The following is a 25,461-nucleotide window of genomic DNA, read 5'->3' on the forward strand; positions in this document are numbered from 1 at the left end:
AGGATTTCGTTTCTCTGATCTATAAGACGTTTTAGGGACAGAATAAAACAGCTCGAATTGGTTCGACAGTTATTTTAATTTAAAATTTCAAAAAGCAAATACAATAATCTCCGCATGACTCGTCTCATAAAGCTTTACACGTAAAGTAGGTGTATCTTTATTAAATACAGTAATAATAAATATAACAAACAGTGAGTGAAACTCCGGCGCTAAAAGAACTGCGTGTTGGCTGTAGGTGTGCCCTCTCGCTCGCACACTCTACTTGTCCTTCTCGCTCTCCGCCTTCCTGCCCAGAGGCACGGCCGCTCGCACCCTGCCACGTGACACACGTCAATTAATACGGGAAAATAATATAAATCAAAATCAAAGTATACTTTATTCAAGTAGGCTTTTACAAGCACTTTTGAATCGTCATTTAACAATTAAGTGAAGCTACCACCGGTTCCGAAAGTAGATTCTACCGAGAAGAACCGGCAAGAAACTCAGTAGCTACTCTTTAAAAAAAATACAGTCATGTTAGTTAATACAATTATTTAAATTAATATTGATTAATATTAACATATAAATAAATATCTAGTACTAAATTTATCATCAGATATTCACCTATTTATTTTCTCTCAATTGATATCTTTGAAGAGAGGGATGAAAGGAGAAAAAGAAACATAAGGAAGTGAAACAATGACACTTTGAAACATTCAAAAATACAATTATAGAAAGAAGTTCGTACAACTAAGTTTATATTTCATTAATTAGTTATACAGACCAGCAAAAAGGTCACTTCAAAAAAGGTCAGTTGCACATTATCTCGTACATAATAAATAATAATAAATAAATAAATATGAGACAACATCACATACATTACTCTGATCCCAATGTAAGTAGCTGAAGCACTTGTGTTATGGAAATCAGAAGTAACGACGGTACCACAAACACCCAGACCCAAGACAACATAGAAAACTAATGGTAATCTACATCGACTCGGCCGGGAATCGAACCCGGGACCTCAGAGTGGCGTACCCATGAAAACCGGTGTACACACCACTCGACCGTGGAGGTCGTCAAAACATACATTCCCAGCATGTTATGTCACTTGTGCCTGTAATGTCACTGGCTGGCTGGCACGACAGGCGTTCGGTCTGGCATACGTACTTGGCGGAGATCTCGTTGATCTTGGCGCGCGCCAGCTCGAGATTGGCGTCCACTTGCGGCTTGTTCATCTCGTACGCCTTCGGCAACGTGAACAGCGCTATCCAACCTGCACGGACATACGGACGGTTAAACAAACATATACATACTTGGACGTCATACATTGGCGTCTAAGTCGGCAATAGGTTAACAGATCTGAGCATAGTAAAATTATGATTAAATTAAAAAAAATATTTATATATTAACTTGAATGTTATTAAAACTAAGCCGAGATGGTCCAGTGGTTAGAACGCGTGCATCTTAACCGATGATTGCGGGTTAAAACCCAGGCAAGCACCGCTGATTCATGTGCTTAATTTGTCTTTATAATTCATCTCGTGCTCAGCGGTGAAGGAAAGCATCGTGAGGAAACCTGCATGTGACAAATTTCAAAAAAATTCTGCCACATGTGTATTCCACCAAACCGCATTGGAACAGCGTGGTGGAATATGTTCCAAACCTTCTCCTCAAAGGGAGAGGAGGCCTTTAGCCCAGCAGTGGGAATTTACAGGCTGTGGTTGTTTGTTGTTTAGTATGTTTTATAATACAAATTTAAAACCACATACGATATTTATACGGTGACTGTACCTGTTGTTATGCTGACGGTATGACATTACATTTATATGGGTAATAAAAAAATGTAGATTTTTATCGATCATAACGATACGTAGCTAACGCTATCGACAATTTTGATACCGAAGCCCGTGCCTCGTGACCATACCAGGTGTCCGGACGTAACTGCATATATACGGCTTTAGGCGGAAGTTCTCGGTTAAATATTTAAATATCCGGTCTGTCCGGCTGTCGTATAACATTGTGCAGTGGTATATAATGGTCAAAGAACAAATAATTTTAGCAAAATCGAGTTTAAATGTGTCATTCCAAAACTAAATGTTCGAACATAAAAACAAAAGAAATCATATAATAATTTGCATTTTTTTGCTGTCTGTACTTTTATGTTACTCGTCTCGCGCACTCTAAGACATCTGCTAAACAATTAGCGTCTTTGTGAGCGAACAAATTGTTCGTATAAATGAATTTGCAATTGTAAAATGTATACATTTAAATCATAATGTCAAGCTACAGTGATGACGTCATCAGTTAATAATACCGACAGATTTGAAAGACATATAACATTAAAAAAATGCTTTAATAAATGTATCTGTACATACTTCATTATAATAAATAAGTAACTAACTATATTAAAATTGATTTACTTCTTAATTCGAAACTCAAATTCGTGTTATCAATAACACATGCTGAGCTGAGATGGCCCAGTGGTTAGAACGCGTGCATCTTAACCGATGATTGCGGGTTCAAACCCAAGCAAGCACCACTGTATGTATGTGCTTAATTTGTATATATAATTCATCTCGTGGTCGGCGGTGAAGGAAAACATCGTGAGGAAACCTGCATGTGTCTAATTTCATCGAAATTCTGACACATGTGTATTCCACATTGGACCAGCGTGGTGGAATATGTTCCAAACCCTCTCCTTAATGGACGAGGAGGTCTTATCTCAGCAGTGGGAAATTTACAGGCTGTTACTTTACTACTTTACTTTACCAATAAATCTCTAATCTCGTAAAAGTCAAAGTTCGTATTAGATTGTCATCTCACCGAGTATGATGAGCGTGATGCCGTTGAAGCAGGCGCCGACATACGTGAGGCACCACAGCAACACGCCGAACTTGAGCGAGTCAACCAAGTCCTCAACGAGGAACAACCTGGAATGCGACGATACCTCGTTTGAACCAAGCTTAATTCCTAATTAAGAATATATTTATGCCTATTTAAAATCATCGCCACTGATCTGTAATTACCCTAACATTTAACTGACACTATTAGAAATATTTAATCGCATTTCATCCTCGTTTCTGTAGTTACACTGACTCACTGATTTTTTAAATCGAAATACAACGATACTGAATGTTGTTCTTTGGCACACTTAAAAATTAGCTACAATATACAGGTGGGTACTAGATCCCTCTTTCCCTGTGGTGACTTTGGGCAAAAGCCCAGGTGCCCGCAATCGATAGAGGCTTCAGGTCAAATTAAAAAAAAGACCGTCTTTTCAGATTGTAATAGATAACTAGTTTAATACCTAGCATTATTTTACCTAATACAAGCAATATTTATTGAAGATTGAAAGTTTCTTTGTCTATTCTAACAAAATAGTGTTCTGTCAAAGTCATAGGAGCCATTATTCTAATATGTCCAGGGCCTCCAATATATTACAGACGGCCCTGGTGGGTACATAATATATCCATTTGTGTGTGTGTGTGTGTGTGTGTGTGTGTGTGTGCGTACCTGCGCAGCTCCGCGAGCGCGGCGTTGAGGTGCGCGGTGGCGCCGGCGGCCAGCGACTGAGCGCGCTCCGCCGGCACGCTGATGTCTTTCTCGAGCAGCCATCTGGAAACACGCAGTTCGTTCTTGAGAACATGTACCCCATGTACCCTTCATTCCTTTATCGAGGCTTAAGCTCTTAGTACCTTTTGAATCTAAACATCAAATCATCGCTACGCAATATGTCATTCTCGATCGGTAAAGCAGATTATCGCTCATACTGAGCACACGACAATAGACCTTAAGGCGACGAACCTTTTCTTACCCCGACTGTACTGTCTATTCGACTGCATGTTTAGGAGGCCGTCATTATATAGATTTTGTATTGAAAATAAAATCAATTTTATTCAAGTAAAATTCACACTGAAGCGTTTTTGAATTGTCGATGATTAAATACTACCATAGTTTCTGAAAGCAACCTCTTGCGATGAAAAGGCAAGAACGAAAAGAAAAAGAAGCTGCCACATTTTTAACGAACACTTAGTTTTAATACACAATATTTAATAAACGTATGTATTACGTATCGTTTTTGTATGTTATATTTTGTTAGTGAAACGGTCCTCTTCCGGTAACGTATACCATTGTTCTCAAACTCCAAAATATCTGATGACAGAGAAGGCCACCCACAAATATATATATGAACATGAATTACAAAAATAAAGGCACGAAACCGGTTATTTTGCTAATTTCCCCGACACTAAAAATAATGAGAAAAAAATTAAACTAAAAGTAGAAATAAATTTGTAGGATTAACTTCTTGTATAGAGCAATACACGAGAGAAAGAGAAAGGCATTTGGAACTGAATACACAATAACGATCTTATTTATGAGTTACAGTAAAATTAATACCATCATGATAAATGTAAAGTTTACATATTTATAAAAAAATAGTGATGTTATCACATAAAACAACCGATAGTTTATCGATAAAACTAATTTGATGTTATCGATCTAATCTTATTCATTCGAAACATAGTTTTAAAATCGTACATTAAAATTCCGCCGAATAAAATAAATTGTGTGTGGCACCGAGTATTTAACGACTAATTAAACAAACACAGGTGTTTTCTTCTTGACTTTGCACACACGATCGTCGACTCCAAGGTATATGTATATTATGTAACAAGGCATGATCGACATTACTGTTGGATTTATCGCTAATCTACTTACATCGGCGTTACATATTACAGATAAACATAACCCCACTACATGCTGCATACTATTTGCTCTAAGACTTCACATGGGAAAATATCATACATAAATACCCTCCAATTTCAACGAACATCGCGATAGGAGTAACTATGTTAATCTATTTATATGTACTACGTATATAATAGCTAAATATATAACGGTTTTAATCAAAAACTATTTTTAGGAATATTATTATAAAATATTACACGAGAAGCTACATTCCAGATTCCAGTACGAACCGGTTTCTGCAGAACACTGTGTACTGTGAGAATATTGTTAACGACAATATAATTATGAGCATAACAACGGAGACGATATCGTATATACTCACTTGAAGGGATGTCCTTCGTTAGTCTTCTGCACGGCTTGCAAGACGTTCTTGTAGATGCGGAAGGCGACAGCGGCGGAGAGTGCCAGCAGCGAGCTGTAGGCCAGCACGGACACGACTGAGCAGCAAGCGAGGGCTACGAGGAGCGCCAGGCCTGCGCCCAGCGCCGCGCCCGACCGTCCCGCCGACCGCCAGTAGATCAGAGACTCCACTGGAAACGCGACACGTAACCACCTCTTAGTTATATACTTTAAAATCTCACACAAACAGCACTAGTCTTATTATTATAGAAAGTCTAGTTATGTGATCGCAATAGATTGGAATCACATACAAGTCTGAGTAGTATTTGTCAGTTTTTGTTGACTGTCCTCTCTAGATTGTAACTAATTGTTGACGGTCATGAAATAACGATTAAAATATATTCTAGTTCGATATTCAAATAAAATTGAAAAATCAAATTCCATGCGTGTTGCAGATCTAGTGCATATTACAGGGTATTTTAAAATGAATTATGAATGAAAGCAAATACGAGTGTTTCTATTTAAATCGCCTATTACTTTCATACCGGGCGACAATAGAATGTTCTTTGGAGACAACTATTAGAGCGGAACGTATGCTGTCTTTCGAACTCTGCTACCCCCACGCATACCTTACCGTGACAAGAGAATTAGTTATAATGACAATAAAGCGATGTTTAAAATATAACAAATTCAAAATTCGAATACATTTCAAAAATGGAATGTGTACAATCTAAATCAATGTTTTTTTTTTTAAACTAAACAATAACAGATGAAGAAAAAATGTATAAGGTATAACAAAATTATTAATGATTCGAAAAAATTATATGCAACATCATGACAACTCAGGAAAATATTTAATAAAACTATAAAATAATATACAGTGCACCATAAATTAACGAAGCGATGTTACTAGTCTGATATTACCTTAGTTTCACTGATATAGGATCAAAGAATGGAAAATTACCTTGACATCACCATATAAAAAAAATATATTTTCACATTCACCGTCCGAACCTGTTTCGGAGAAAGATATATTGTTTACATATATTATTAATTTGTCACTCAACCGTTGAACAACGTAATGAAGTTTAAAATCATTCGAGGAATGCGTTTAAAACATATAAAATTGAATGAATGAAAGTATCTCAACATTACGATAAATAACAACAGGAATTACCTAAAACAACCTGCACTACAAACGGTAAGTAAATCCTTTAAAAGTCCCATTACATTGAAACAATATGTTGTGCCGTCCACGTTAACAGGCAGAGGCTTCGAGAGTTCCACGCTCACAACCCGTTCGATCACACACGAATGCACCTAGCGCTATCCTACAGGATTCCGACACTGGTCTCATTTATAATTCGAAGCCTTATTATTAGAACGGTAAGGTTGTACCTGGTCCACGGGGCGGGAGGTCAGCGTACTGCGCGGCGTGACGGGGCGACTGCCTAGGACGCGCCATTGCGACAGAGTGGACGAGCGCTGAGGTTCCGCGGCGCACATGGCGCCCGCCGCCGTGCCACGCCGCTACCTTTCTACACACGTCACCTACTCGCTGAGCGGGCCATGCCGTCGTGCTCTACGCGGACAGAACCTCTATCCCTATCTTTGTCCCACGAGAAAGAAAGAGAGCCTATACTATCGAATCAAAACATCGTAAAAACAAAACGCTTACCGAATACTTCATTAAATTTTTAAAACGAGAAAATAAATGACAAATAAGCAACGTACATCGTCGCTACTTTATCGTTTTTTACGCACTATCTCAGGTCAACGAAGAAAATAACGATAATATCGATAAAAAAATGTATTTCTCCGGAGCGATTTAATCGAAACGAAACACCGACAATTTCGAATTAAGTGATGGCTATAAATATTTCAATGACTTGGATCGAAAATCTCTATGAGTCAGAGCTCCATGATGTCTGATGTCCATAACAGCCACAAGGTCAACGACTTCTACCCGACAAAACGAAATGAGATAACGTCCAACTATAAAATAATAGAACATTGAAGTTGTCCGCTGAAATAGTAAAACCATTGTTTACGCAAAAAAAAGATCATCACGCAAGTGAAGATTGCTAAATATAAGATTAAAGATAAAAAAAAATATTCAATAAACGTAATAGTACGTTTTTGATAAAGATTTTTTATGAGAGATAATATGATAACTCTCATAGTATCTGGATAAGTACTGAAGTTCAGTAGACAGGTATTAATGGATAACCTATTTATTATCAATAAACGTATCGTACGTCGATTAACATAGTAATAAATATATCATTATAACATAAGCTCCTTTATATCTTATAGTATTGCATAGCTACAAACATATGAAATGTTGCTGCTATCTGTACACTACGTTATTGTACTGGAAAACTTTATAAAGGTCGAGGAGAATAATTTACTTTTTACGACATATAAGCTTTTATCACTCTTTCCATTATACGAAAAGACATACACTCTATTCCAATCATAACAGGAATAAACTAACAACATTTGACAGACAAATTGTTGCAATATAATTTGCGAGACGGTTTGCAAATAATCATAATTTTGTACGTTAAATTAAAGTGAAAATAAGTTGTTAATTGCAATAGTTAATTAAAAATTAAGTCATATTAGTCAAGAACTGTTGGTAACGCACAATGTGAGTTATTTTTAGCCTAGTCATTAGAAAAAAATCGCATAAAAGTTTGTTTAACTTTTTTCCTACTTCCATTGGAATAGGCTTTGTCTTTATAACTCTAGTCTCAAAGAGTTGTTGAGTTTGCTTGAAATTTGGAAAGAAGACTGTGGTTCATCTTATATCTCTTTCAAACATACTACTTTTCCTTCTCGTTTCCTTTTTTAATTATGTCTCTTTTCAGAGCGGAACAACAAAAACAGTTCATACTCCAATTAAATAATTATAAAATGGATAATGTTATAGAAAATATTATCGTGCATTTTACGTACGAATAATTCCTCCATAGTGACCATAAAGATACTAATGCCTGCCTATAGGCAATATATTGCTGTGTATAATTAAAAACAATTACCAAGATTAGTCCTTCCTAAAGTATCCATTTACTTAACGATAACATTATTTCAAGTCTCATTACTTTCGTTTGTTCTTTGCTGAAATTAATAATCCAAGTATTATGAATGAAGCACTACTATTCGGTTTGGAGCTTGTTAATGCAAGTTGCGCGTTGACCGTCGAAAGTTTCATGAACACAAACCAGTTCTGCTGTGAACTTGATCGTTACGTACGGAAATCGAAAGTAATCCTGGAGGTATTTTAAAACACCTACTACAGCACACACGAGAAATTGCATTGTTTTTTACGTAGGAGTAAGAGTGGCGTAGGTCAAGTGGCATTCTGCCAACTCGACGAAAATAATGTGAAATGTACATTCGATAAAATAAGTTACGAATTCCTTACATCAATCACAGACTAACTAAATAAAATTAAAAGTTAACACAAAAGCTAAATGTAGTGTTTTTTTATTATTTGCAACACATAAAGCTTTTTGCTGTATTGTATTGTATTGTGTTAACATTTTGGTAATTTTTCGCAAACGTTTTATTCGTTTAATTTGTATTGAGATATACGTACACATATATCTCGTTTACGTGTAGTTTTTAATCATCATTATAGTTTCACGAGAATATACAATCGAAATGAAAAACGATAAAATACATTTAGCGAGTATAGTACGACACAATTTAGATGTAGCATCGGCAAATTAAATAAAACCGGTTACTGCCGATTAATACATCCAACGGAAATAGTTCCCTATCGCGCCATACGACGCTATTCGTCGCTATAGATTCCCGTGTCAGTTCAACCTGAGAAAACAAGTGCATGTAAATCGACGTGTCAAATTGTCGAATAAATTAGGTCATATGATATTACAAGTTATTACGTTTGTGTAAAGATCATATTCACATAAGAAATAAGTATAGATAATTTGGGATAGCGTCCTTAATTCGGATGAGATCGGTTTTACGTTTTACGTTTTATCTAACTTGTGTCGTACTATACACGACTTCGTTCGGTTGTCGCAATCAACAACCGAACGAAGTCAACATGTGTGAACATCGTTGCCAAAATAAATAGCTAGGCGTATGTAACATCGACTACAGTCTTCAAACGCCAGTCCTCTTCGAATGAAACCGTCAATGGCTGTGTATTTTATAAACAGGGTTACGTACAGAGTAATAAGTAATTGAATTAGACATTGTGTGCAAATCAATGTGATAACAGATAATTTACACGGAATTGATAATCAAATCATTCCGTGTGATATGAGCTTTATCTGAATTTTATTTCACTGTATTTAGTGACCTCGATAATGCTTGTACACGCTCCTTCAAATTACATTGAAGAAAATGTTTGCAATTAGCTGCAAATAATATTGCAATAAAAAGGTTTTATATTAACTTAACAAATTCATTTTTAAATCACCAATACAGATAAGTGGCAACATTTGGCAATAAAAATGGAGACGCAAGTATAAAAAAAGTCAGTATATATATATTTTTTTTAAAATCGTTATACATTTCTAATATTTTCAAATAGATGTCACCAATTCCAAAAAAAAATTACTTTTTACTTCGAGCTAACTAAATGTTAATAAATAAATGTGGCTTCTAGAGATATCCACGAAATAAATCGAAATTAACGCTGTAAAATACTTATCAGAATTAACGCGTGACAAGTAAGTAATTTATTACAACATAATAAGGAATTTAATTGAAAATAATTAGTATTCTAATGACCTAAAATCGTTTGAAAATTAATGATGTTTATTAATATCTAATTAGTTTGTAATCTTTACTTTTTTAATTATCGTACCGTGGAGCTAAAAAACTCCGACCACACTGAACGACCTAGTGTTTGAACTTGCGCTAAAGTGGTGGATTTTTCCTAAAGACCTTTGGTTCAAAACCAGGCAAGAAGAACTGAGTTTATCATATGTTTTTTTGCTGTTCTACGTGCCGTATAATTCATACCTTGCTTGATATAGCAAAAAAAAAAACATCGTGAGGATCACAGCATGTACCTATTAACATTCTACCATCTACTACAAAATACGTGTAGTATGAATAATTAAATCTTGTACTGACATCAAATACAATCAAATAGCATGAAATTAGGTCAGTATGTCAAAAATATTCTTCAAAAAAGCGTAAGACATTTCTAAATTAATAATAAATCATAAAAGGATTATAAGTAAGGAATAATTACTCGGCAGTTTAATTATTTCCAAAACTAAGTTGCTTATTTTATTACGGAAGTTAATATTTCAAATTAAATACTTTTCTATAAATATAATCAAGACTATTATAAATTTGAAACACTTGATGTTGCCGGTCCGTTGTATACAATCAGATTATTTAACATTTTTTTATAACAAATGAACTAGTAAGTAGTAGTAACTAATTCTTTATGAAATACATTAGTCCTTTATCAAAATATGTTTAACCACTAATATATTAATTATCAACTCTATACCAGTTGTAAATACAGACTTATTCATTCAGCGTCTAAAATGAATTTCGTAAAGCTATGACGTCACGGCTTTAGAAATTTTAAACATAAATGACATTATTGTTAAAATGAACGCGAGCCGGAATAGGAAACTAACTGAAAGCCGACTCAAAAGGCCGCGTTCAGTAAGCGCGGTGTCAACAGCGGAATTAAACCGATCGATACAGCTGGCGGTGCAGTCTACAGCACAAAACCGCTTTACTGCGCTTAATTTATTAACTGCAGCGCATCTAATATTACTACTGAAGAAAATTATTCTTGACTTTATTTTTCGACAATAGAACATTACATTAATATGTAAATGCCATTTAATTTTTGAATCTCGAAAAGCCTATAAGAAAAAGTTTGCGACTAATACAAGCACATACCATATATCTGTGTATTTTGATAGATATGCAAAATCAGACCTATGGAGTTTAACCCCAGATATTACTCCATCACTGCACAAAACGTAATTAAAACTAATTTACGAACGTGCAATTTTCCCACTTGGATTTGGAACAGAAAATTCCATTTAAAAAAAAAGTAATTTATAAAACAACAAGTAATCAAGACTTCACGTTCTAAATTAAAACCTATAAAAGACAAAAAAAAAAAAAAACAAACAATAAAAAGACAAATGTAACGAATAAACGATTCGTGTAATTTTCGCAAAAAAAAAACACAAAAGAGAAAGTTGTCAAGACGGTTTCAGAAGACCGAAATAGCAGTAGTCGAATTAAGCAGAGTCTTTAGTAGTAACCGATGGCGTTGCGACGCGAACGGTCAAAATGTAAGCTGTAGGAACAGAAATACAATGGGAGGCGAGCGAGCGTCGGCCTGCGGTATAAATATCGCTCAGTTTCTGAATGCCTACTCTGCTCCGCCGGGACTCGCCGAGAGCTAGCTTCGCTAAAACTATCACACTAAGAGAGTCTGATGGAAAAATACATGGTCAAAATAATCTGTTAAAGATCTATTCACCCACAAAGACGCCTCCCTCCAAGCTAAATTATCGGCATTTTCATAAAATAAATTTAACAAATATAATATGTATATGTAATTTGTATTTTTTTTTCTGCTACTCATCTTACGCACATTAAGACATTTACGGGCATGAATCACTCACTAACTCACAATCCTAATGCATTACGTAGTTATTAAATGTATAGGACAAGCCTTCATAAGTGACAATAGGTCTGTAATAATTAACGAAGCCATTACAATTACGACCTTGTCATATTTATAAGTTCACTGAAATATAAATTGTTTAATAAGTAAAACTTTCTAATGAATACCTCAATAAATCAACAATAATAAATCCAAAATAATATTATACAATTATTAATGCAATCTATATACAAAAACCAATTTATTTTCGGGCAGTAATTCGGCAAATTATTTTATAAGCTTTAATTGTAGTTAATCAAACAAATTTGGTGTCAAAGGGTCATAGGACACTTCAATTTGTTACTAAGCCCGTTCCACAAAATTATACTGAAACAACAGACTGACCATACTATCAGTATCTTTCCTTTCATAAAATAAATATATTTATACACTATCTTACATAAAATATATCTTATATACAACTAAGTGATATTATATAATGATCAATACATAATAATGTATAGGTTATGTGTATCGGTAGTTAATGATAAGTGTGTCCGAGCCAGTCAATAAGATATTAAATGTAACATATATGTATGTACCTAATTACTAACGTTATCAAGTACCGTATATTGACATACCGATATACTATAACAATTATTGATTTAACGGTGACATTTTTTATTCTTCTTAGGATATATATAACATCTCTAAAAACAAATGTCGAAATCCTTTTTCCCTGCAAAAGTAATATATGTAGCAAATTACTATTGATGGTTGAAATCCAACCAGGACAAAAAGCCAAATAATTCAAACAATTGTTGAGGTGGTGATAATAATATTAACTATAGTTTTTCTTTATACTACTAGGAAATAATTCATACAACTGCGGCCACTTCCTGTAAGGTACTCGTCCTTCCAGGAAGTGGTGAAGTCCATTGGAGAATTAGTTCCATCTTCTGTTGTACGGAACTCTTTATAAACTATATTTTTGATGAGCTTAATTCTCAGACTAAATATAATCTTAATGTCAATGGGACTGGTTTAAATTATTCAATCGTAACAAATTTAAGAAAATTACTAATCAGGTTTTAAGTGATACAAATCAAACCGTGACAAAACGTTTAGTCGTGGCACCAGGAATAACCCCATGGCTTCCAAATATTTTCAGAATTCATGGAAAACGCGACAAATTCGGCTAGAGGTTATTCGTACTTGAGATTCGCCGTTCAATAATCCCACATTTTTAACTTTGCCGTTTCTTAAATTCAAATCGTTTATAAAAAATACATTGGTAAAAAAAGGCATATTATTCGATACAAGATTTTGTATATGATAATAAAGCTTAGAATTAATACATGTTGACTTCCAGGCAGGATACATTACATACATATATAATTGTATGTAACTATGACTGTAGTTTTTAAATGTTGAAGAAGAGTAACTACTTTCTGCCGGTTCTTCTCGGTAGAATCTACTTTCCGAACCTGTGGTAGCTTCACTTAATTGTTAAATGACGATTCAAAAGTGCTTGTAAAAGCCCACTTGAATAAAGTTTATTTTGCATTTTTGTTAACATCTACTTCGATACGACGATATCTTATATATTCTTTTCTATCAAAATAAAAACATAAGCTATTGAGATCATGATATCCAATCGTATGAATTTTTCGTATTTACACATTAACATACACATAGTGCATTTATAGTTATTAAAATAAATGACATGAAATTATTTGTTTGCATTGTAATTAAGACGAAGACAAATTGTCTTCATTTATAATTATGAACTTCTCTGATTAAAACTGTTTACAAATATAAATATGTACATAAGATTTTAGATCAATTAGTCTCTAGACAACTCTTTAGATAAATAAAATGTTGAGACTTCATTGTAATAATAATTATCGTCACTAATTAAGATATAAATAAATCCATATAATATGTTTTCGTTCCATTAACCCGTTTAGAGATAGTGTCCTTTTCCAAGCCAAGATAAACAAACAAAAAATCGGTCGGAGGACGATTTGGTCTGCCTCAGGAGACGAATATTCATTTATTTTTAGCTTTTTATTATTCTAGTGTCCGCAGAGTCCGTTTAAATTTATTCGAATACAATTTAATTTTATTAATAACGATCTAGACGACTTTGTAAACTGGTTGGATTATGTTTTTCTGTTTGTTGTTAATCTCTTAATGCCAATATTTTTGTTACTATAATACTGGATTAAACAAGGTTTAAGTCTATATCATCTACCTACCTGCGCCAAAGTTCAGAAAAAAAAGAATTGTGACACATTGAACTTATTTTACATAATGCACATCAAGAATAAAATGTGTGATTATTTGTAGTACTTTTGAATCATCAAGGAATTTTAAATCATGGTACACCATGAAAATAGATTCTACCAAAAAGAACCCTCATGTAACTCAATAGTACCAACCTACAAAATAAAATTACCATGTGGTAATCATGGAATATTCTATAACGACTGACACGGTGATATATCTCACTACAACCGGACTTACGAGCTTGGAATAATTCGATCCGAATCGAAACTGTTTCTATCTTTCGTATATATTTGTTAACATGACATGTCAAATACATATTTAATACGATATTACTACGGAATAATTGAATGCGTGGATGAATATGTTCCAAACCTTCTTCTCAAAGGGAGAGGAGGCCTTAGCACAGCAAAGGGAAATTTACAGGCTGTTGTTATAGGGAATAATTCGTCTATTTATAGCATGTCTAGAAGCACTAGACAGATTATTATCCTTATTGATTATCTTGGATGCTATCTGAATGTATGTTTACGTTTCAATAATGATACGAACGCGGGCGACAAGCGGGATGTGGCCCATCTGCAACACACTTTGCTCCGCTGAACGTTATCAATTTGAGAACTTCATGCGATTATCGATCTTAAAATATATGAAGGTTCATATAATATTAGATTCGTTTTGGCAAAACTGGAGAGATAAAACATTACAGTTATTTCAATTTCGTTCCAAAAAGTATGAATACGATTTACGTTATTTGGAACTCTTTTTAAAGACTGGCGCTAAAAAATATTTAAAAAAAAATGGAGTTACGGCTTTTTATTAGACATTTATAATAATGGATAGACACAATGTTCACTACGATTTTACATTTACAAGGTATTGGTTTTTTCTTTCTTTTTCAACTAAAAAAATCTTAGTACCAGCTATTTAGGTCAATTGAAAGAGGCAGCGTTTTTTGTCCCATCTTATATCGGAGTTTGGCATTCATTAGGGCTAAGCGAATTTCGTATACCACGGCCCTAAACCAACCTTGACCCACAAATTGAACCACTTTTATTAAACCATTTATGTTCGTCTAGAGCCAGACATTCGTAACAACTCTTTACCGATTAAAAATTAGCTTTAAAGTACCATGGAAAAGACATATAAGAACGGTATAAAATAATGCAAATAGCCTTGCGGTGCAATCAGATGCAACGATAATGATTGCACTACGCGATGATTTGATCTTTATACCCCACACTCCGTTAAAAGGACTAGAACTACCATGAATTAATTTGAAAAACTTACATCATTAGTTTAAAGTATGTAGACCACATGTTGTTACAATATGTAAGAATATGTATGGTTTTTAATTAATATTCTTACCCCTGTCTTCATCAAAAATGTTCTACAGATCATCAATATTAAATTGTAATTTAATAAAGAGGTTCGATGTTTTTAATAAACCTCTTTGATGTTATTCTGTGTATAAAATTGTGATTCATTTTTTTCAACCTTTGTTCATTAATAGTACATTTCACAAACGAATGCGTAATTTCGAAAATAAATTATTTTGCAATTACATACGTATTTTAAAAAGTCATGCTACGTGATTAAATTCGTATGGACGTTATTTTATTTAATAGTTTATTTTAAGTATTAAATAATCAACCTTATCATCTATCAGATTAAATAAGATTAATAAATTAATTCATTATTGCCATCATTATAATTAACTTAGTATTTTATTACTTTTATTACGACACTTTTAATGTACAATTACGGTTTTTTTTAATAATCATGCTGAATTCGTCTCTCATATATATGATTCATAGCATATAACATATGTTTAGTCTACAAGTTGACGATTAAAGCCTATTTTATCACATTCGAAGTTTAAATAAATAGTCTATTGATTGATTAACATTTCGATATAGATAAATAACATAAAGAAAACTAGTCTTGACCCTTGTATACATAATAAAACCGATGCGATCGAACAAATGTCCTTGTTTAGTTTATAACGTCTATGGCTTAAGATAATACTAACACTAACATTAAATTAGTATTGTTTCAAATTGCTACATTTGCCTTTTCATGCTGACAATCGAATATACCGCATCGAACATAATATGGATCGCATTACGGTGTGAGAAATACAATAATGCCACTGTTTCGTTACAAAAAAATACGACAAAGGATAATGAGCCTTACTTTGTTTCTTCAATGACAGATATTGTACGAAACGCATTCACCGAGAAACGATATCACGTTTCCGTGATAGAGGAAGCCGAAAAACGAAACGGTCACTTTACATACGAGTGAAGCAACGAAGCATCGAATGATATAGAAGAAGTGTAGCTGACAAGTATGATAACACCATCTAATCTGATCTCATTTCGTAACGTACCTACACTTTACTGAACTAGGAATATCTATCGCAACGAAATATATTTGATGCTAAAATATACATTTATCAAAAAATAAACGTATCTTCTGTACAAATAGTTAATCAAATACGTAAACGAATTACGAATAAGAGAGATAAGAGGTCATTATCGAGCAATAATCACAGGGGCACTGCGATTAGAACCATAAAGTACAATGTCGTTAAGAATGTTGCTAATTTCATCTTGGCAGATGGCATGCGCTTAGCTGACGGGCAGCCGGCTGCGAGTTTATGTCTCGCGACATATCCACCTCAAACATACAAGAAAAAATCAAGGGCCTACCGACACGACTAACATTCCAATTTCCTTAGCAACATGCTAAATAAATTTTGATCGATTCGACGATAACAATTTATGACGGACCATTAATACACTTCTTCCCTGTAAGTACCTTTCCCAAGCGATAAATCTAAGGTGTTCTTTCTACGTTAGTATTTACAAAGAAAATATGTAAGATAAAAGTCAAATACACATTGTTATTGAATGATTAGAGCGTGTAAGTAACATGAAAATGCAGAACAGTATAAATCTAACGTGCTTTGTCTATGTCAGATGCAGCGACGATTAATTAATCAGTGATCACGGTGACGAGCAACAAATGACAGTGAAGTTAGTGATACAATTAGAACAGTCACGTCGTGTCTGACAGGTATTATTATTGTCTGAGGTCGATTGTGAAATTGTGAGTAGTGGTGTCAGGTGGAGCGCGGCGTGGTGAGCGACGGCTCGCCCGCCAGGACTCACCGATACTATCGATTGCTAATACCGTCATCGTCACAGCGAAGTTAACACTGAGCTCACAACACTGTGCTACACAGCGGTCACACAGTCCCCCGTTGAAATTCGCGAAGCATCGTCGGTGCCACAGTATCGCTGTAACTGGGGACGAGATGCATCCCCGTCCGTTCGCACTTTGAGTTATATCAGCTAGCCGCCCGCCTTCACTCACCTTCAGGGTGTAGCCTTTGAGGGTCGAACCAAGCATCTGTAAGAGAGGGCTGCGCGTTAGCGGGTTAGTCGCGATAGAGAGAGAGACAAGCGGGCGAAGCGAAGCCTGCACCGACACTTACGTGGGTCGAGAACGCTGCAGAGGGAGGGCCCGGAGTCCGCCATCGTGATACTTTACGTAATATTGGAATTAAGCTGGAAGCGGCGGACTGAGCGCGCGCCGCGCCCGACACTCGCGTCGATACTGGCAGCCGCGGCGCAACGCCCCCTCCCTCCACACTGTCTCCCGCCGGCAGCGCATGCGCGCTATCAGTACCGTCACTGCGCACCTTCCACTCCTTGCATGCAGCATCACCTCACCACCACCATACTTCACGCAAACATGCAGTGGTAATATTTCGTAGATTTTATTGTACTTTACACATTATTTTACCATTTCTCCATTTGTAGCAAAACCAAGCAAAATTGATCCCATCACCTCAAAACTATTTAATATTAATGTTATATTTTAGAAATACAGAAGATAACACTTACATAAATCATGCAGTTAAAAAACATATAAGTCAGTATTATCGGGAACATAGATTACAGGTTGCACAGACGAGGCACTTCCTGCTTATTTATTACAGATAGTTCAGTGATATTAATATAGTACACAGACATACGAAAAAAGTCATCTTATCTCTAGACGGTGATCTCAGACGCTGCAGTGCGTAGCCGCATTTTTACGCAATCTTGTCATAGTCTTGAGAATCATTATTAATAATAATTATTCACGATCGAATTTTGTAGACGAAAAAGAAAAGAAACAAAACTAAAACCAACGAATCACATCAGAATACAATATAAAAAAAAGACAATGATTGGCGTGAATCATCGAATAACTAAGTTCTACAAAATTGTGGAGCGACCTTGAGATAAATTTATCACGAGTACATGACGACGACAAACTCGGCAAGTTCAAGGATACCGCAGCGTTGTATCGACTCCTTGAAAACGTTTGCTGCAAGCAGTTCCAAATTCGAACATAAACCATACACCAAATCCTTGGTCCAATAATTTGCCCAATTAGAGCAATACACCAAATCCTTGGGCAAATAATTTGTCCAATTAGAGCTCCATTGAAGTAATGAATATAAGTAATTTTCAAACAGGTAATCTTCATAATAAGGCCAACAATACTTGAATTTAGAACACAGTCGCGAAATAAATAAAGATTTTTATATATTGCTTGAATTTACAGAATTGTGACATTTTACAAAAGCATGTAGGTAACAAAAATGTTCTTTATTAATGAATATACATATTAAATAACTTCTTTGTGACTCCAACTGTAAATGTTTAATACTTAAAAGAGAAACCCTCGAGGGAAACCGCTAAAGTTGGTTCGTATGTCGAAGCTATTGTTCCCATATCTACGTATAAATTATAAATATCTATGAACACGTAACAATCAATTTATAAAAAGCCAAAAAAAGGCTTACACCAATTTTTTTGGGCGTGTAATAAATTTAAAACTTTAAATTTGTCACCAAGAAGGTTTTTTTTAAATAAGGTTTCAAATGTTTAAGAAGAATCGTAGACGTTTTGGTTCGAATTTAAAAAGTCCGATTCATATTGTGTAGTTTATTATGCATTAAAATTAATGGCCATTTGTTTTGGTATAACGATAGTTAAGTAGTTGGTGGCATAAGTAAGTAGTTACAGTCTGTGTAGGCTATAGGCGTCGTCACCAGGTGACTCACTGTCCCCTTCATAAATGCGCATACCTACTTTATAGTCTAATTGCGTCGTATTTTGATATATCTTCGGATATTTCCTATACTATGCATATGACTTATACAATTATCAATTAAATCAAGATTATTATAATTTCCCCTATTACGTGAAGAAAGTTTTTCAATGGAAAAAAAATCCCGAAATAGAATAAAAACAACTAATCAAACAATGCATTGTCGAACGAATAGCGATGTAGCGTTGTGTGCAGCAACAGTGACGGGCTTGATGGAGACAGGGCAGTTTAAAAATACCCCGGTCGCGAGCCGCCGCGCTCCGGCACCGGCCCCGGACAGTGACGTCACCGCACCTGCACCGCACACACCACATGCTAGACGGCACACGCTGCACGCATCATTACCGTAGCCCAAGTGGACTGTAAAGCACTCTTAATGGAACATTACTTCATGATCGATCGCCATACCCGACAACTAACCTTGGTAACCTCAATCTCGTATCATATCGTTTAATTGATGGCCGATACATTCGAGCAACGTTAAACTAATTACGAAGGTGAATCTAAACGTTCATATTTCGGTACATGTCTAATTATATCGGTATATGATTTGCTTGCTTATTCTGAATGTTCAAAATTCTCAAAACTCCTCTAGAAGGCATTAAACTTCAAAGGTTCGATTCAAATCATATTTAGTATGGTAAGCAATAATATTATTATGTTTATTTGGTCCATAAGTTGCAGTGCTAACAAACTGCGGGGGATAAGGTCAGTCGGCAGTATCGAATGAGTCACGGCGACACGTTAGACGCCGATTATGTACCGATCTTGCATAATGTTGAAAGACAAAGTACACAAATCCTATTGTGCTGTCATAAGTATTTATAACCTGGAAATTTTCTCGTAGAGAAGATTAATCTCCTTTTAAATCGACTTAAATATTAATCTTATAATTTTTAATTAAAAAAATCAGAATGTATCTATAGGAATAATTAGAATTTTAGAGTATGACTGTGATTTAAAATAACTTTAGGATTATTTTTGGTGTTTATTTATCCAAGAGAAAATTTAGAGAGATTAAAAAAATACAAATAATTTCGATGCTTCATCTAAGCAGAAATGAAACAATGAACCTATGAAAAGTTAAAACAATTTGACGTTTACATAAATATTTATTTCATGTACTATATAATTAAAAGCGTATAAAACCACGGTGTAGCTAGCAATTAATAAGATAATTAATTAGGCAACATCACTATTAGCAACGAGAGCGCCGATATGTTTATAAACAAAATATATTAATACATCTCGGCGATGTAAAATTATTACACGTTAATGATTTAAGTAAATTATTTTGTATAAAAATCATCTATTCGTATTTAAGAAATATACCCCATATTGAGATAAAACAGAATTTTTGAAGTTGACCCAATTTGTTAGTTCGCCAAGATCAAAATTTTCTGGAACGGTCCTTACTAAAAGAACGAATTCACAGCAGCGCTTTTATGCTAAAATTAAACTTCCTTGTTATTATAGTCGGATTTTGGAATTTATCGTAAATACACATACATATACATCCTTTTTTTGTTCTATTTTCATTTGCATTTCATAAAAATTTGCTTATAAGTATATTCATAGCCAATTCACGACCAAGACAAATCAACTTCTGAAGAAACTAAGCAAAGTAGTTCAACGTATAATACACATACTCAATCTTCAAGTCTTTCAATTTAGAACCTAAAGTAATTAATGACTATTCGTAGATACCAGTATATCGCTATATCAAACGGACCCCTTTAAACTATGAGGGTGCCAATAAAATTTCCCTATGACTCATTCATTGTTCGTTCGATAACATTATCTTTTCAACCCTTTATTTAAGGCTTCTATAGCACGACCGCTGTAACAGACGATATAAAAACTTTAAAAATAAACCCTATCTTATCATTTTTACATTCATATTTAACAGTGATGTAATATTAAACCGACAGTTTGTTCCATCGTTAGACATTTTTGTAATGATGGATTGTTTGAAGTATCTTGTTAATATTTGTAGTCATGTTGGGTCTATTTGTAGATAAGGAAGCGATACTGGTATGACAAGTGGATGTCAAGGGTTCGTCTAGCAGACGGTATGTCTGTGTAGAGCAGCGCGCGTGGATTATCGATCCAGTCCCCGCCCTCGGCCGACATCGCCAACTTTATTGCTAATATGTCTGGCTTTTACGGCATACAAGAACTTCACTAGAAGTATTCCTCTCGGATATATTTTATTCAAACGGAAACTCCTTATTTTCCGGTAGCGAATCAGAAAAATACTCGAGATTATAACGAAGAATTATACATAATGAGTTGTTCCCGTTGAAATATTTGTTATTTTCTTTTTGTTTCATCAGGAGTTACACAAATTACTCAGTTTTTTAGTCGACAACTCAAGTATTGTAACTTTAAGAAACTCCCAACCTTAAATTAAATGAATGACGTCAAATATTACATTTGGAGATTGAGTATGAATGTCTAACCAAATCATTATAGTACTAGTTTAAGTTTGCGTCATAAATTATCCATATTAATCTTACTTATCATGTTCATTAAAATGATTCAAAAAGCAACCTCAACATCTACATTTTCATGAAAGTTTAACAATGGACATTGTGATACATTAAACCCTTAAATTTTCCCTTTGTTACATTAAAGTTGAACATGAGTAAATAGAGTAGGACGTAAAATACGTCGTTCAGCGAACAAGAAGCACAAAGGGCGCAGTGTCACGTTTTGTAAAAAAAAATGTATAAACTGGGTCAATGGTATTCAAGCAGCGCGTAAGTGACACTACACGAGAAACAGACTAAGTATCTCATGATGGCTCTATTTCATTATCTATAGTTTACATTTTGAACAAGAAAACCATGAAACAATAGATGAATCAATTTAGAACTCGAGTATAAGAAAAAGAAAACGCGACAAAAATTTAAAAAGGGTTGTTTTACAAAGACCAATTTTAACAAATTTTAAGCCATCGATATCCATACTAGATATAGAGATAGAATACCATATCGTCTGTACCTATTTAGCTATCTTCAATATGTTCAAATGCCTAACAGTATTTGTGTAAATAAAATAAATTTATAGTCAATGTATTATCATTGTCAGCATTGAAAGAAGATATAGGAAGACAAATTTTCTTTTGAATACAATTAAATATTATTTTAATTAAAATTTTGTTCAAAAGAAAATACGCATCCATATAAAAACAGCATCGTCGTTGAGGTCGTATCGGTCGACCGATACGTGCGTGAATAAAAATAAGATGGAATTTATTTTATATACAAATACATTGAGAATAGATTCGTATCACAGTTTTTTTTAAACGGTTTGACGTAAATAACGGAAGCTATTAATATATAAAAAGTATATTTAATTTTAAATATGAACCGACTGGGGAAGATGACAAAATCAAGCAGTTTCGAATTAGTAATATGCACCTACTTCTACAAGATAAACTGACGTAATAGATGTTAATTCATAGAATTCGAACGTGTAGCGTATAAGTGAAAAGTTACATCATTTTCACTAGAAATATTTAAATATAATTTACAGAAATATGTATCGTTGGAAAACTACATACCACCCACCTATTATTTAGAGTTTGAATGAATTCGTAACAAAGTATACAACTTACGTGTAACGTCACCGTCGGATCCCATACTTCTCAAACTCACTGTACTTATATCACTGAAAATCAAACTTTCTGAACACGTTCACAGTTTTGTCACATAAGAGATCACGATTACAGTCGGACTGGTGAATGCAGAATGGTCGACGTGAGCTCGCTACAGAGGATTTTTTACTTATGAGCGTCGAGCGCTTAGCGCTACGGAACCGCTGCTAAATTTAGCAATGGTACTATCATAGTTATACATATCATCAACAACACGTCATATTTCCTTAAAACATGAGTTTTCCTAAGCTAAGCTCTGTATATCGTCAGCATGACTCTAAAAGGTTTTATTTTATGTCCTAGAGTTATAAAGTTTTCGTTGCATTATGTTAAATCGAATTGCTTAGATTTTAGTCATCTAAAAAGTATATCGTATATGTATATAGATTGTTAAAGTGAATTATCGATAAGATAAGATCCGTGTTATCTTTCTCTTGGAAATGATATAAAGTCTAAACAATTTTGCTTCATTTCGCAGGTCCTTGCGAAATATTGAATAATCACAAAATAATTTTATACGTTTTTTGCTATCGGTGACTCAATTGCACGTAATGTTTTCACCTTGCACGTTGGATATGAGCAAGCATTTATAAACTGGGTCGCTTACGTCGGGCGCCATAGAATTAGTAGGCTCATTACTCTAAGTTGAGCGCATACAACTCTACTTATTTATAATTGCACCATATTAGTCAAACCTAGTAGTCTTTTCAAAATACGTTTAGCTATTTAGATTTAAGTTATAAGTCACGCTGAGTTTGTCTGAAAAGTCTTTGTTACTGTTTCGGTTTAGATGCGATGATTAATCGGGCATCCTTTCTTTTCGAGTGCAGCGAATGAGAGGCGTGGGTTTTCAGCGGGTGCCGTTAGCCGGCGGCCGCTGCAGCGGTCAACGCTCTTGCCGCTCCGTCAGCTACGCTACCTCTGCAGCCGTTCTCCCTTGCCGCCTCCACCCACTTACCCCTCGCACTTCCGATTTTTGCGACAAATTATTATACTATTCCAATTCATGTTTTCAAATAACAACTCGTCTCGATAATTAGATACATGCTTGTCGTTTAAATAATCATTGTTATAAAATTTTCACCATCTGTTACATTCAGACAGTTTTTATTGATCGGCGAATATAAAAAACGTGCCCGCTCACAATCATATCTAGATAACACATGCACAAATAAAGAAGGACTCGTATAAATTTTACCGAGAACTATTTGATCGATGTCGAATCCACTTGTCCAAAATATAAGCGGAAAAATCTAGACTCTTACTCGTGACGTAACACGAACGCGCTTCGCTCTTGAAAAACGTAAAATTGTTATACGTATACTGCGTAAGAGAAAAGAATAAATGCTTACCGAGTCCCATCTGGCAGAAGATGACCTCGGCTTCGATCACGTGTGCAGTCGGCTTTCGTTGCGGCTCCGGTTTTGACTCCTGCTTTGGTTCAGGCTTAGGCTCGGGGGCTGGTTTCGGACTGGGAGGATCCTGTTTCGGCGGTTCAGGTTCTGGCTTGGGCTGTTGGGGTGGAGGCTGAGGTTTGGGCTCCACGAGCTCAGGTTCTACAGGCTTCGTTGGTGCCACTTCTTTAACTTGTTCGGATTTAGTCTCGGTAGGCGCTGGTGGTTGGACCGGTGCCGGGGCTGGAGTAGGCGCGAGGGTCGGAGTAGGATCATGGGGTGCGGGAACTGGTGGCTCGGGGGTCTGTGCGCTCTGCTTCGGGGGCTCGGGTCGGTGTAAGGGTGACTCTCCGGCCGTGTCAGCGTCAGATTCGCTGTCAGTAAACTTGTCTGCTAGATGCTCGGCTTTTTCAGTGACGGAAGGCGCACGTGGTGTGTCTACAAACTCATCTCGTTCCATGTCAAGGAAGCTCTGCGTTACATGTCGAGCAGCGCCATGCGCGCTGTGAATGGGTGATTCCTCAGGGTCGTCCCGTTTTCCCTCGCGATCCAAGTGTTCGAAGTCGTCCATGGAGTCCTGGTCGCGCTTCATGGTCGCTTCGGACGTGAGGGCGTCCGTGGTCGCGCTATCCCCGCTCGCAAGCCCTCCTAATACTTTGTCGGAACTATCCATATTTAAATTACAATTAATAAAATAAGACTAGAGGAAAGTGATCGATAGTGGGTGCGGTAGCACAAACTAGGGTAGGAATAGCTGAAGAGGGGGTCTTGCCGTGCCTCCTCGCCGTGTCGAACTGAGGTCTGCACTCTGCGCGCCGCTTGCCGGCTGCCGCTGCACGACGTCACTCAGCACGACAAACGGTATTACTCATCGCATTCGACCCAGCCCGTCCAATGAAACGGGGGCGGCTATTTGCCGGTAAATTATAATAAAATAATATTATCAAAAACACTAAAAATATATAAATAATTGCAAAAGTTGAGATACTATGTAAAGTAAAATACTGGTAAGATGGAACTCCTATTATGTGTGTAACCGTGGCTGATCTTGGAAAAACATAGTATGAAAGTAAGAAAATGTTGAAATTATTGACAAGTTTTAGCCGTAAAACTGTTTTACCGACAGCTCCTTGAAGACCATTCGTCGGACTCAGTGAACCTATTGAATTGAGTCAATATGCCCAAGTTCGGAAAAAATAAAAAATTAAAACACGTTAAATTGTCTGCTAGATGCTCGGCTTAGA

General features: G+C 35.4%; 1 protein-coding gene across 7 annotated transcripts; it reads right to left on the reverse strand.

Moving 5' to 3' along the window:
• Positions 1-57: 57 nt before the first annotated feature.
• On the reverse strand, positions 58-25,248 carry LOC124532162 (reticulon-3-B). 7 transcript variants are annotated; one of them, XM_047106886.1, is made up of 7 exons: positions 24,176-25,248; positions 17,372-17,407; positions 5,054-5,261; positions 3,496-3,597; positions 2,806-2,912; positions 1,150-1,255; positions 58-313 (listed from the first exon to the last, which is right to left on the reverse strand). In XM_047106886.1, the coding sequence occupies exons 1-7, from the start codon at positions 24,888-24,890 to the stop codon at positions 259-261; spliced, it is 1,329 nt and encodes a 442-aa protein (XP_046962842.1). In that variant the 5' UTR covers positions 24,891-25,248; the 3' UTR covers positions 58-258. The 7 variants fall into 7 exon arrangements, with proteins under 7 accessions (XP_046962842.1, XP_046962847.1, XP_046962845.1 ...); XM_047106891.1 differs by lacking the exon at positions 24,176-25,248 and adding an exon at positions 22,785-22,824; XM_047106889.1 differs by lacking the exon at positions 24,176-25,248 and adding an exon at positions 17,493-17,695.
• Between the last annotated feature and the right edge of the window lie 213 nt (positions 25,249-25,461).

This window comes from Vanessa cardui, chromosome 8 (genome assembly GCF_905220365.1).
Source record: "Vanessa cardui chromosome 8, ilVanCard2.1, whole genome shotgun sequence".
NCBI lineage: Eukaryota > Metazoa > Arthropoda > Insecta > Lepidoptera > Nymphalidae > Vanessa > Vanessa cardui.

Excerpts from the sequence above, each read along its gene's own strand:
- LOC124532162 (XM_047106886.1), bottom strand. The coding sequence starts at position 24,890 with ATGGATAGTTCCGACAAAGTATTAGGAGGGCTTGCGAGCGGGGATAGC. Across the intron at positions 17,408-24,175 it reads CTTCTGCCAGATGGGACTCG|ATGCTTGGTTCGACCCTCAA; the intron begins GTAAGCATTTAT and ends CCTCTCTTACAG. Across the intron at positions 314-1,149 it reads ATCAACGAGATCTCCGCCAA|GGTGCGAGCGGCCGTGCCTC; the intron begins GTACGTATGCCA and ends GTCACGTGGCAG.